The sequence below is a fragment of the Herpailurus yagouaroundi genome, unplaced genomic scaffold (assembly GCF_014898765.1).
Source record: "Herpailurus yagouaroundi ecotype Mexico unplaced genomic scaffold, PumYag 164, whole genome shotgun sequence".
Lineage (NCBI taxonomy): Eukaryota > Metazoa > Chordata > Mammalia > Carnivora > Felidae > Herpailurus > Herpailurus yagouaroundi.
The window spans coordinates 15,399,201-15,414,206 of NW_024412405.1; the positions used below are offsets into that span (position 1 = coordinate 15,399,201).

The window sequence follows — 15,006 nt, forward strand, 5'->3', positions numbered from 1 at the left end:
TACTGTAGTATCTTAGAAAAACAAATTACATTTGAAACCATAGGATTCACTACGAAGCAGCATAAAAGTATTAAATGTGTGCCATAGCCTACAAGTTGTGCTAACTTATTAGAGGAAAGAGAGGGAAAAATGAATGAGGAAGGAATACCTATAACATACTAGAATTCACCAGGGTCTGAAGTGTGAGAATGGTCATGGTTATTCAAACTATGTATGGTCTTGGGGCACCTGGGTGGCTCAGTTGGCTAAGCATTCGACTTTGGCTCAGGTCATGATCTCACAGTTGGTGATTTCAAGCCCAGCGTCAAGCTCTGTACTGACAGCTCAGAGCCTGGAGCCTTCTTTGGATTCTGTGTCTCCCTCTGTCTCTGCCCCTTCCCAGCTTGTGCTCTCTCTGTCTCACTCTCAAAAATAAATAAACATTAAAAACACCAACAATGTATGCTCTTGACCCTAAAATTTCAATAGCCCATGGAAAAGTAAAACATGATTGAGCTAATACCATTCTGTTGGAAATGTATCCTTTAGGTGACTTAGCTTCACTAATTCAGAATAATTTGAGGAAAATTTAGTCTTTTAGTAAAATACCTGAACTATAAAGTCTCTTTAATATTATTCCAATGCTTTCATGAGAAAATTGTTTTATCTATATGAAATAATTTGAAAATATAGTATCAGGAGAAAGAAATATTATAGCAGACAAAATTATAAAAGTCTATGAAAATTATTGAAATGTATTAGAGAGTTATGGTAGAGTAAGTACAGTATTTATAGCAAAACAATTGACTTTGTATCTCAGCTCTCCACACTGGCTATACAAACGTACAAGTAATTTGATTTTCTCTTCCTACCTTACAAGATTAAGAGCCAAAAAATAGGATATTACGTAGTTGATGAATATTTGTTGAATGCATGTTTGAGAATGCAAAAGTACCTTAAGACTTTAACTTTTGGCCATGATAGGTAACTGACAACACATTAACCATCTCACCATAAGCACAAAAGTGGACAAACAATATGAAATAAGTTTATTTTCAGAAGTTCAACAAGAAGTAACATGAACTAGGATCCTTCCAATTCCGTGCTACTTCAGGAGAAATACCAAGAAGAAGAAATACAAAGAAATCCTTTAGGCTGAAAGGAAATGACACCAGATGGTAACTCAAATTCACACACAAAAATGAAATGGTAACCATAAATAAAAATGTAAATATATGGGTGAATAAGAAAGGCTATATGAATATATTTTATTGTGTTTGAATTGCACAAGATTGACTAAAGCAGATTTTAACATATAGATGTAGTACAAATGACAATAACTGTACAAAGGAGCAGAGGATGAAATGGATCTAATTTGGGACTTCAAATTTAACATTTGTCAACAGAAAGTTAGGATTAATAGGAAGCAGAGTGGAGTAAATTGGCACAACTGAATATCCACATGCAAAATGATGAAACTGGATCCCTATCTTCCACCATATACAAAAGTTAACTCAAAATGGATTAAAAAGTTGAACATAAGACCTGAAACTGTTTCCTAAAAGAAAGCATAGAGGGTAAGTAAGCTCTTCGTCATTGATCTTGGCAATGGTTTTTGGATTTGACAACAAAGTCAAAGGCAACAAAAACAAAAAAAATAGGGGGTTTATATCAAAATGAAATATGTCTACACAGCAAGGGAAACCATCAGTGAAATGAAATGGCAACTGTGGAATGAGAGAAAATATTTGCAAACTACCTATTCGGTAAGGAATTAATATCTGCAATATACAAGGAATTCATACAACTCAACAGCAACAAAACAAAAAAATAACTCACTTAAAAAATGGGCAATAAGGGCTACCTGGGTGGCTCAGTCGGTTAAGCGTCTGACTTCGGCTCAGGTCACGATCCTGCAGTTTGTGGGTTTGAGCCCCGTGTCAGGCTCCATGCTGACAGCTGGGAGCCTGGGAGCCTGCTTTGGATTCTGTGTCTCCCTCTATCTCTGCCCTTACCCCGTTCCCGCTCTTTCTTCCTCTAAAAAATAAATAAACGTCAAAAGGAAAAAAAAAATTTTTTTGAAAGGGTGATAGAAGGGCCCCTGGGTGGCTCAGTTGGTTAAGCATCGACTTCCACTTAGGTCATGATCTCACAGCCTGTGAGTTGGAGCACTGTGTCGGGCTCTGTGCTGACAGCTCAGAGCCTGGAGCCTGCTTCGGATTCTGTGTCTCCCTCCCTCTCTCTCTCTCTGCCTCTCCCCCACTCGTGCTCTGTCTCTCTCTCAAAAATAAAACATTTAAAAAAAATTTTTTTAATGGGCAATAGATCTGAATGGAAATTTTTCCAAAGAAGACATACAGATGACCAGCAGGTGTATGAAAAGATGCTCAGCTTGATTAATCCTCAGGGAAATGAAAATCAGAACCCACGATGAGCTTTCACCTCAGGTGTCTATTATCAAACAAACAAGAAAACAAATGCTGGCATGATGTAAAGAAAACAGAACCCTCTGAGACTATAACTGGTATAGCCATTATGGAAAAGTCTGGAGGTTCCTCAAGAAATTAAAATTGTAGGAGGTTCCTACAATTTGAACCAGCAATCCCACTTCTAGGTGTATTTCCAAAGGAAATCAGTATCTCAAAGAACTATCTGTATTCCCACGTTTACTGCAACATTATTCATGATAGCTAAGGTATGGAAACAATGTAAGTGTCCATCAGTGGATGAATGGACGAAGAAAATGGTGCATCATATACATGAATTAGAACATCAGACTTTAAAAAGAAGGAAATCCTGCCGTTTGCAACAACATGGGTGAATCTGGAAGGCATTAGACTCGGTGACATATATCAGACAAAGACAAATACTGTGTGATATCACCTGTATGTGGAATCTAAAAAAGGCTGAAGTCCTAGAAACCGAGAGTAGAAAAGTGGTTGGCACAGGGCTGGGCAAAGTGAGAAAATGTTAGTCGAAAAGTGTAACTTCCAGTTTTAAGAGGAATGAGTTATGGAGATCTAATATATAGCATGTTGACTATGGTTTGATGATACTATTCTGTGTAACTGAAATTTGCAAAGACTAGAATTTTAGTGTTTTCACCAAAAAGAAAACCTGTGTGCAGCGATGGATATATTAATTAGTGGTGGCAGTTCTTTCACGGCGTGTTCATTTACCAAATTATCATGTTGTACAGTTTAAATGTATTGTGTTATTTGTCAATTACACCTTAATAAAGCAAGAAAGAATAGAAAAATAAATAAAATTTGTATGGAGAAGTAGAGACCCAAAATTGCTGTTTTTGCTTACCGAGTTACGTAATAGTTTTAAAATTTTTTTTAATGTATGAGAAGATTGGATCATTATATATCTAAGTAATTTAGACATTCTAGCTGCCTTAGATACCTTAGGAATATCTAAGGAATATCTAGGAATATCTTAGGAATATCTGTTTTAAAATGACTAATTTGTAAAAGGACTAATCTCAGCAACTTTTCATATATAACTTTTGCCGTATTCAAAATATCATTTTTCTAATCCCTGTTTATGCTTTATAGAAGGCTGAAATTTTTGCTTTTTTTTTTCCAGTTACTAAGATCATAGCATGTGCTGCTCAATATGAGAAGAAAACCTTCCCATAAATTGAGAAGCTCATAAAACTAAATTGTGTGATCTAATTATAGACTGCCTCTTTTTAAAGGAATAGGTTACCAGGTTTACACTGAGAAAATGAAAATGAAAATGAAGAAGAATGCTGATTCCTTATTGTCTCTGGCCATAATGATACAAGTGAATTGAAACTGAGAATAATACTCTCAACTAATACAGGTCTCCCCCACTCCTGAAGTAGAGCATTCCTGAAACCTTTTGTAGACACAAATGGTATGAAGTGAAGAAGCAGTTACCATCAGTTTATATGGAAAAATGTTTCTAGTATTTTCCAGGACCAAAAACTAACCTCTTTCAAGGCTTTTCTGGTACCTTAGGACACACCTTGCTAATGATATGCACAAAATAAATTAAGCACAGATGTTCATAGACACAATTGAGACTCTGGTGGCTGGATGCTGAGATGCTCCTGAGTGTAGTTCCTGGGGAAGGAGCTTGGTGGGGCTACTGTCCTCACTCACTGCAAAACAGATGCTGAACACTGTTTTCACTTTTTTACCATTTTTCATAAAAGCAAAAATCCTCTTTGGATTTCTTTTGGTTGGTGAAAACAGATGTCACTCTTGTAATAGAGAAGTGGCATAACGTGAACTTTTGAGAGGCGAGGGATACCTATATATCAAACTGCTACTTAATAGCACTTGTGCTTTACTGGTTTCTTCTGCCTTAATGCTAACTCTGTGTTGATGTTTATGTCTCAGCTGAGGCTTCTGCTCAGAGAGGCCTTCTCTCTTGGTGCAGAGTAGTTCCTTTTCCCCATGCCTAGCAGAGTGCCTGGCATGGTGTGCAATGAGGGACAAGTGAAACAAGAAAATAAAGGAGTAACAGCCTACCTCATGCCAGTGTGCTTACAACATTTGAGATGGAGTGGGAACGGGGGGTGGGGTGGTGAAGAACGGAGGTACAGAGGAAGCCTAGAATGAAAAGAAAGCCTTTGTGAAATAAGGCATTTGAAATATTTTATACATACCTTTTTAAATGACGGAAACCATCATTTTACTAAGAATAATAGTGTCTAGTTAGACCAAAATAGAACATAACATAAATTTGTTACAGTATTTTTGAAAGCTATGGAATACTCATAAAGCAATTTTTATTGGAAGAAGAAATATTGTGTGGTTAAAATGATTTATTTATCGGGGCGCCTGGGTGGCTCAGTCAGTTAAGCATCCGATTTGGGCTCAGGTCATGATCTCATGGTTCATGGGTTTGAGCCCCACATCGGGCTCTGTGCTGACAGCTGAGGGCCCGGAGTGCATTTCAGATTCTGTGTCTCTCTGTCTGCCCCTCCCCTGCTCACGCTCTGTCTCTGTCTCTCAAAAATAAATAAATGTGAAAAAAAATTTTTTTAATAAAATTATTTGTGAATGGGGGAATGTGTGTATATATGTATGTATATGGTATATTTAGAACTTACAAAGTAGAAAGCTTGTTTTTATAAATCTGCCGGCATACTCAGGGAAAGAAAGAAAACTAATTGCCATAAGATGAAAATTAATTATAAAATCTTTATTTCTACAGATGTACCAAAAAGTGAAGAATGACAATATACTCACTGTGGACAACGTGAAGAGTGTTCTCCTAAATGTTTTTCCAGATGCTAATATCTGGGATATTTTGGGAATTCATTCTAAATATGATAATGACAGAAAGGTAAGTTGGAATATAAGTTTTTGATAATAGGATCCAAGAAACTTTTACTATAATCTCATGAATAAATGATCTCAATAAAATTAACTCATGATTGGGGTTTTAGACCCTCAGACTTGTCGCAAGTTGTACACCAGTACTTAAATTGCCACTGTTGACCTTTCGAAAAGTATGAGAAAAGAGAATTCTCAGGATTTATAGGATAGAAAACTTGCGGGTATAATTGTAAGGAACGGGGGGCGCCTGGGTGGCTCAGTCAGTTAAGCGTCCGACTTCGACTCAGGTCATGATCTCGCGGTCTGTGAGTTCGAGCCCCGCGTCGGGCTCTGTGCTGACAGCTCAGAGCCTGGAGCCTGCTTCAGACTCTGTGTCTCCCTCTCTCTCTGCCCCTCCCCCGTTCATGCTCTGTCTCTCTCTATCTCAAAAATAAATAAACGTTAAAAAAATTTTTTAAAAAATTGTAAGGAACGTAATTTGTATTTGAAGAAATGGAAAGCTGGCCTTGTAGGTAAAGGCTGGGGCAAGAACCAAACCTGGGAAGATAGAGCACCGCTGGGGCTGAATTTCTAACGCTCCTACAGGCGTCAAGTTTTCTAGATGGGTTCTTGCATTTTGTAAGAGGTTTTAGACCACAGATCTGATCCTGGCTTTCTTGTATGCAGTATTTCTCCATGGTAATGGCAAAGGCCAGGATCGCTGGTGTTGTAATCCGCAACGGGGGGGGGGGGGGGGGGGGGGGGGGGCGCTGGGGTCTCGTTGGTGTTGGCTTTCACGACTCCTTTCTTTCCTTGCTCTTCTGTTCCCGCCACACAGGCTGACTAGTTCAGGTTGCTGCATGGGCTCCTCCTGAGCATTGTTGCACACTGCCTCCCTTCTCTCCTAGCCTGTGCCTGCTTCTCTGTAGTGCTTGGCTTTAATGTTACTTTGGGGAAAAAGCAACACTTTGGAAAGAACTTCTGGGCATCCCTTCCTAACCCTCCAGGTGAGATTAAGTTGTTCGTGCTAATTTCACATGCTGAAATAGTACTGTGTACTCCTGCATAATGCTGGTTACGCTTGGCTGTTCATTACCTGCCCTCTCACTGGTCCACATCCTCTGTAAGAGTGGGGATCGTGGCTCGTGTTGAGTTTTGCAAGCCCAGGGCCCAGTGACTAGAACATACTATGTAATCAGTAAACATCTACCGAATGAAATACTGAGGAGACAAAGCCATCTGAGAGTGAGGGTTGCGCAGTGGGACGGAACGTCACGAGAGCAGTGAAGTTTTAGAGACTGCTGCTCTGGGGGCGAGGAAGGGGGTACAGTAAAGCCATGTACAAGAATTGCTGTGCTGCTGAATCTCTGCTGGAAATGCCTACCCTAAATTTACGGGAGTGTCTTTTGTAAAGTCTAAGATACTGGGGCATGCGAGTGAAGGAGGTAGCTGGGTAAAGTGCTGTCAGGGTGAAGTGTCATAGTTGGATATGGACACGGCCTTACTGGGAGAGGCCCCAATAGTAGCCCATGGGGAGCCCTCCGGGGCACACAGGCTGCACCAAAATGGAAGCAGAGCCAGGAGTCCGGTGGTCTCAATGCAACTGAAAGCCAGTGTGGTAGGAATTAGGGAGTTTTTTTAGTCCTGCACAAATGGTTTTCCAAATCATAATTTCAAAAGCGAGAGTTTCGTTGATTGTTTTCATGACTCTATCTTCATGTAATTAAAAAAAAATTAAAAAGCAATCAAGATGAACGTGTAGGGCCAAGTTGCATAGAGGCATCTCTTTTAATAAAACTATTCACCGGACCAAGGAAATTTAGGAAGAAAATTATTTTTTTACAAATATACTTCAGGTACTCTTAACAGGGAAAGAGGAACCCAAATTTCCTATAGTGATTATGTAAACTCACAGAATAGAAAAACAGTGAATTTTTATATAGCAAGGATCCTATTTGCACAGGTTGAAAGCAAAAGGTTGCACCAGTTGGGTTTTAATATCAGCTGATGGTGAATGGTAATTATAGGAGTCCTGGAAGTAATTCTGTTCTTAAACCTTACATGCTGTGTTTTTCCTCTCTCTTTTTTTTTTTTTTTTTGTTATTTTTTTATTTTTTATATTTTTATTCTATGTTATTTTAATTTTTTAATCTTATTTTTTTTAATGTTTATTTATTTTTGAGAGAGAGACAGAACGCAAGTGGGTTAGGGGCAGAAAGAGAGGGGGAGACACAGAATCCGAAGCAGGCTCCAGGCCCTGAGCTGTCAGCACAGAGCCTGACGCGGGGCTCGAACTCACGAGCTGTGAGATCGTGACCTGAGCCTAAGTCAGACGCTCAACCAACTGAGCCCCTTTTATTTTACTTTTTTTAAAGAAGTGGGCTCTTCGCTGCTTGCTACTAAGTGGTAGAGCACAATTTCTAGTCAGACCTTACCTTCCTTAGGGACTAACACTTGTGCAGAAATTGTATCTCTTGAGCCTGCCTGCCTGATAGATGCATAATGGTGATACTAAGAATCACTTCTCATTCCAGAGTAAAAAATAAAAAAAATTTTCTAATTGATTTTCCCTTTTTTTTTTTTTTTTTTTTAATAAATCTGTAACAGCCTATTGATGTTTTACTGATTTGTATATGCTTTGTTTCTGTAAAAAAAACTTTTGGGGCGCCTGGGTGGCGCAGTCGGTTGAGCGGCCGACTTCAGCCAGGTCACGATCTCGCGGTCCGTGAGTTCGAGCCCCGCGTCAGGCTCTGGGCTGATGGCTCAGAGCCTGGAGCCTGTTTCTGATTCTGTGTCTCCCTCTCTCTCTGCCCCTCCCCCGTTCATGCTCTGTCTCTCTCTGTCCCAAAAAATAAATAAACGTTGAAAAAAAAAAAAAAACTTTTTCTGGTTCAAGTTAATCATAGTATTTAAAACTTTTTGTGGGGTGCCTAGGTGGCTCAGTTGGTGAAGCCTCTGACTCTTGATTTCGGCTCATGTCATGTTCTCACAGTTCACGAGTTTGAGCCCTGTACCGGGCTCCTTGCTGACAGCATGGAGCCTGCTTAGGATTCTCTCTCTCCCCTCCTCTCAGTGCCCCTCCCCTGTGTTGGCTCTCTAAATAAATAAACTTTAAAAAATTAATGAATAAAGCCTTTTATAACACCTATGTACCTAAGGCTATGAAGTGCATTTAAATAAAATACATTCCTAAGAACAGCTAGGTAAAAATATTCAAGCTGTTTATTTAATTTCAGTATATTTATTTAGCTTAAAATATTGTTCATAATCTAAGTTATATATGGAAAGAAATGGATTCATTTATTCATGTCGATTCTGGGTAAATGTAACAGTAGTCTCTGCTGATACACAAATGAATTTAAGTTAAGCTCTCATATAGCCAAAACATAGTACTTATTATCAGTTGCCATAAAAACATCATCTGAATAACACCATGTTATCCTTAAATATTGGTATTCACAACCCAATATTACCGTTCCCCATTAATTGCCTTTTTTATACATACCATATATGGATGTAAATTTCATTTCCAACTGGACTGTTGTTACTTCAAGAAAAGGAGTCATCTTCTTTTGTATTCCTTCAGTTGCACAGCACATCTTAAGTTTTAGATACATTTGCTGAGTTTCTGTTATAGTCATGGGGGATTGAGCTCTTTCCTACCTCCAGACCTTCACTTGGTCTCTCCAAGTCTAGGAGCATTACTTAAAATATTTAAAAACTGTTGTGGCTTCACAAGCAACCAGTCAGAGAGAGAGTCAACCCGAGGCAGGTCCCAGAGCTGGAGTGGAGTCTTGAGGCCCTCATGCTGATGGTTACCCTGTAATGGCTGAATCATGTCGACATTGGGAGTGTGACAAAGAGGTCACGATGGTTCTCATGGGCAATCGCCATCCCAGGACAGCAGCTATTTACCAAGTGGTACAGAAGTATTTTATTACGTTAGGAAGTGGTAAAGTCTGTATAGTGCAAACCAGCTGATTATCAGCTCTGTTTTTAACACATTTTGGGCAAGTGAATATTTAGTGTCTGAGTTTTTAAGTATTCCCTGTTTAGTAAATCAAATACTATGATTGTCCTTCCATTTTTTAGTAACCCTTTTTAAACTTTAAGACTTGCTCCATATTTTTACCCATTTGTGGAGTGTTCTAACTGCAAATGTATCCAAATAGTCAGTAGATCGGTCACATATCTATCCAGAGACTTTCATACAAATAAACATAGCAACGAACAAACCGGCACGTTCCTTCACGCCTCCTGTAGCCATGTGCCCCTTCCTCTAAAGTGAACTGGCCGTCCCCTGGGCCTGAAGCACCACTGTCCTTTCTGGGTCTGCCTTTGCTGTTCCCACTTACAGGCTCTCTGATTTCTCTCTGGTTTTGCTAGCACTGTGCATTTCCTATTTTTTATTTATTTCTGATTTTACTTCTCTCCCAAGCAAATATGCTTAAGAGAAAAATTATCATTCCCTTATGTTCAAAAATCTTATACTGTATTTGTGTCTTATTGGTAGTTGGAGCGGGTAACCATTTTTCTTTCAAATTTTGGAGGCTTTTCTATACTGTCTCCTATCTTCTGATAGGCTGTGGAGACCAGTGAAAGACCAGTGTCTTTCTGCCTTTTTTTTTTTTAATCCAGTTTGAAAGCTTCTAGAATCTTTTTATCTCTGGTGTTTGGAAATCTCATGATCTGTCTTTGTATTGATCCTCTTTCATTCTATGTAGGGAGTATTTGGCGAGTTCCTTCTAATAGATTCATATCTATAATTCTGGGGATTTCTTTTTTCTTTCTCTAATGCTTTTGTTTATTTTCTCTGGCCTTTCTGAGTTTTCTGAGTTGGGTCTCTATTTGCTTTTTCTTCTTTTTTTGTTCCTTTGTCTTTTTCATTCAGTTTTTTAAAAATTTCCTGGAGGTGCCTCTTGTATCATATTCCTGTTTTATAGCATCCCAGTTTTTCTTTCATGGACGCAATATACTGTCTTAGCTACAAGTGTTTTGTGATGTGTTGTTGTGCTCCCTGCATTACCTCTGCCTTCTAAAGCTTCCATTTTCTCATTCGTTTCGATTTCTCTCTTTTGTGTTCGAAGCATTTGTCAGATGTCTTACACTGTCTGGTTGTCTTTCACATGGAAGTATGAAATCCTGAAAAGCGGATCACAAACACATGGGTCTTGTGAGTTGGTGAGCCTCGCTCGGGGAGCTGAGCTGACCTGCAGTTAAAGCAGCATTTGATTCTTCAAATAAGAATTCTTTATTTTCTTCTTAGAAGGAGTACATGTGACAGAAGAGGGTGCACCTGTGGGAGTGAGGGCACGAGTTATGTGTGGGAACCCACTATTGTGGTCCAGCACTGGGTGTGAAGGATGGGAACTTTCCTTGAATCTCCCGCCTGGTCTCCGTCCCCTTTCTCAGCTCTCCACCCTGCCTGTCATCACCGAGGCTGGTCTCTGTGATTCAGTTTCAGCAGAGAATAAGAAAAGCAGAACAGTTGGGATTTTCGGGGTTGAGAGAGGGCCCTTGAGAGCCAGCTGCTCCCTGTGCAGACTCTCAGCTAGTTTCCGCTTTCTCTGCTCTCATCCTCCGTCCGGGATCCGGAGTGTCTCCAGCGATGATGATGAAAAATACTCATGTTCCGTTCTGTCTGCACAGGTGTGACTTCGCTTTTTACTTTGCTCGCCTGCTTTTTGTCTTTTCTTCCGTTTTTCTTTATCTTTGCGGGCTCTTACATTCTCTGTTATTCTCACTTTAGTGAAATGTGTGAAGAGAGAAGAGGTAAGCATGTATGTGGATGAACCTACCGTATTTAATCAGAAACCCACTTTTAAGTAGTGAAATTTGTATTGTGTTATTTTAAGATGTCTGCAGTCATCGTCTCCTGAAGTTACGAATATTAAGGATTTTTGTAAAGATTAGGGACACAGTACACTCTTCCGAAATACTAAGTTCCATTTTTGGGTTACGTGCGTACGTGCCCCCTGTTTGCTCTCGGTTCACTGCCGTCCTTTCCTGCACCTGTCCTGTAAGGATGGTCTACGTCTTCCGTCCCAGTGTTACCTGACAACCCTTCAGTTGAGCTGGGTCTTCTCCACTCCCTACCCCTCCCAAACTCTACTCTAAACCTGCATCCATTCCCTAAGCCCCTTTCCTGCATTCCTCTTCACACCTAGAAAATCATTCTGACTCCTGCATCATGAAGAAAATTGACGAGTTTAGGCCTTTATTCCCTCAGCTCATGTTCCCGTAATTTTCTCTCTCCACCCAAACTTTATCTGCACTTTCAACAGATGTTTATCGAGTACTCCTAATGTTCAAGCACAAGACGTAAAAGAATAGCGTGCAAGGAAAATCTCCTTGAAAATTTTTAATGGAATAAAAATGTAATAGAGCAGAGAGAGAAATTAAGAGAAAGAAATAAAAATAAGAATAAATGGCAAACCAGTAGAGTCTCAATCCAGAAGACTCAGGAAGAACAGAGAAAACAAAGGAAAGGAAAGCATCAGAGAAATTTGTCCCCGAGAAGTCCCCGAGATTGATGGACATGTGTCTTCACTGGAAGGGACCCCCAGGTACACAGCACATAGAGTGAAAGGGGAGTGCTCTGGGGGTGGAGATAAGGAATACAGTCTCTGAGTGGGGGATGGCAAGCTGAGTCCTGAAGTAGGACGAAAAGTTGAATCAAAGAAAACAAGAAAGTGGCAGGAGATTGACATCCCAGAGGACAGTGTTAGGAAGTCCAGAGTTGTGAAGAACTGTGAGCAGTTGGTGTTGCCTCTGTGTGGATAGCAGTGGAGTTGTGTTGTGTGTGTCTCATGGAAGGAAGGGGGCGGATTGCACAGTGAACAGTGTCTAACTGGAACTCAGAACAGTCGAAGAAGACCGTGGCAACAGTAAAAAGTCTGAGAAGATACTGAGCAGTGAGGTGACCATGACCTGCCTTTTTTTGAAAGAGCACTCTCCATCATTTTGAGTCAGTCGCTGGAGGGCACAGTGTATGGGATTGTCTGTCTTTCAGAAGAGAGAACTGACAGGAACTGACCCACAGCTCTTAGAAGTGGCAGGAAAGACCAGGAGCTCAAAGGGTTTGCGGCTCCTACACCTGTGTTTCTTGCCCCCAAATGCTGGCAAATTTCACTTTGGACCCCGTTACTGCCACCAAATCTGTTAAATGACACAAATTCAACCGAGTAACTTTTAAGGATCTAAATGGCTTTTTTTTTTTTTTTTTTAATGCTCATGAATAGGACAGCATCCCCTCTAGCAAACGGAAGGATGATCTGAGGAGTTACACTAAGTGGAAAGATTTTTAGAGATGGAGGTGGGGCAGGAACGTTATTAGCAAAAGAAAAGGATTGTTTTGGGCAAGGAGGCTTTCCCTTAGGGGAAAAGCAGGGGGGTTAATATGGAGACTACTTCTCTGCCCTTGTGACAGACTCATTGGTACTGATCTGATGGAAAATTTTCTGAGGGAGACTGAAGCTGCAGTTAGATTAGGTGTTAAGTCCCTGTTTGGCAACTTGTTCTTACAGGGCTAAAAATATAAAATTCAGTGTCATTGGCTTATTTGTGGTACTTAAAGCTTTTGGAATGGGCGGGTGGCCTAATTAGAAATCATGGAGTAAATCAGAAGAGGGCTTGCATTTCCAGCAGAGACATACCCATACCTGGTTGATTGCCCGTAAGGATCCTGAATCAAAAGCATCTAAAACCACGCCCATCATCTTCCTTGTTACCCCATTTTGTTCTTCTTTATGCCTGTCCTACAGGGTAGCATCATCATTCACCCTGGCCACCTATGCAAGAAGCCTGATGGCCATCCTAACCCACTGCTTTGTTCCTACCATCCCAAACAGTACAGGGTTATGTTCCGGCCGTCCAGCCAGCTGAATGTCTCAGAAACTGCCTTGTTCTCTCCTTGCCCATCACCCCTGATTTCTGTTCTGCTTTTGCTCTCTTTCCCATGCTATTGTTGTAGTTCATGAGCGACACTCCCAGGGCGTGTTCTCCCACGTCTTTCCTTCTCACTGTTGCTGCTGTGGTCTTTTTTTTATTTTTTTATTTATTTTTTTTTAATTTTTTTTTCAATGTTTATTTATTTTTGGAACAGAGAGAGACAGAGTATGAATGGGGGAGGGGCAGAGAGAGAGGGAGACACAGAATCGGAAACAGGCTCCAGGCTCTGAGCCATCAGCCCAGAGCCTGACGTGGGGCTCGAACTCACGGACCGCGAGATCGTGACCTGGCTGAAGTCGGACGCTTAACCGACTGCGCCACCCAGGCGCCCCTGTGGTCTTTTTTTTAAATAAGCACACCTGATCCTATTACTTACCAGTATTTACCCTCTTCTTAGATGGAACTGACCATGCCCTCCTTGGAACCCCTGGGTGCTATACTCACTCTTGTTTTTAATGGGTCCATCTCTTCCTCTGTTAAGCTATGAGTTCCCTTAGGACAGAATTTGCATTTTATTTATGTGCACTCATAAGCCTAATACATAGTAAGTGCCCAGTAAATGGGTGATGGGCATTAAGGAGGGCACTTGTTGGGATGGGCACTGGGAATTGTATGTACAGGATGAATTACTAAATTCTGTACCTGAAACTAATACTATACTGTATGTTAAACTGACTGGAATTTAAATAAAAACGTGAAAAAGAAAAAATTAAATGAAATGCAGTAGCCGCGTGGTGGCCCTGGAGGTGATTTCATCTCTGCGTGTGTGTTTCAGCATCTGTAAAATGGATGTAAAGGTAGTACTTAGCTTCACAGAGTAATTATGAGAATGTTAGCAATGATGGTAGCTATAATAATACATAGTTGTGAATAGCAGATGAATTGGTTAGTAAAGTTCTGTCATTCCCAAGGTAAAATGCAGATGTTGAGCGCCTTCAGGAGCTGGCCTCTGTCCCGTATCTCACTGCTCCCACACACAGAACTCCCCCCACCGTAGACACAGAAAATTACTTGCAGTTCTAAATATATCTGTCAAGTCATTCAGGGCCCTTGTTTCCTTATGGACCGTGTGTCTAGATGATCTATCCATTGTTGTAAGTGGAGTGTTAAAGTCCCCTGTCATTACCACATTCTTATCAATAAGGTTGCTTATGTTTGTGAGTAATCGTTTTATATATTTTGGGGGTTCCCATATTCAGCGCATAGACATTTATAATTGTTAGCTTTTCCTGATGGATAGGCCCTGTAATTATTATGTAATGCCCTTCTTCATCTCTTGTTACAGCCTTTAACTTAATGTCTAGTTTGTCTGATATAAGTATGGCTACTACAGCTTTCTTTTGACTTCCAATAGCATGATAAATAGTTCTCCATCCCCTCACTTTCAATCTGAAGGTGTCCTCAGATCTAAAATGAGTCTCTTGTAGACAGCAAATAGATGGGTCTTGTTTTTTTATCCATTCTGATACCCTATGTCTTTTGGTTGGCGCATTTAGTCCATTTACATTCAGTGTTATAGAAAGATATGGGTTTAGAGTCATTGTGATGTCTGTAGGTTTCATGCTGGTAGCGATGTCTCTGGTACTTTGTCTCACAGGATCCCCCTTTACCCAAAGCAACAGAATATACTTTCTTCTCGAGTGCACATGGAACATTCTCCAAGATCACATACTGGGTCACAAAACAACCCTTCATAAGTATACAAGAATTGAGATCATACCATGCATACTTCCAGACCACAATGCTATGAAGCTTGAAATCAACCACAGAAAAAAGTCTG

At 40.4% G+C, this 15,006-nt stretch overlaps 1 protein-coding gene across 1 annotated transcript in view; it reads left to right on the top strand.

The window, feature by feature from the left end:
* The window catches only part of UGGT2 (UDP-glucose glycoprotein glucosyltransferase 2), a 204,828-nt gene that overhangs the window by 109,708 nt on the left and 80,114 nt on the right, over positions 1 to 15,006 (top strand). The window contains exon 16 of the mRNA XM_040487223.1: positions 5,173 to 5,304. Within this exon, the coding sequence (XP_040343157.1) occupies positions 5,173 to 5,304 (132 nt within the window). The remainder of the gene's footprint in view (positions 1 to 5,172; positions 5,305 to 15,006) is intronic.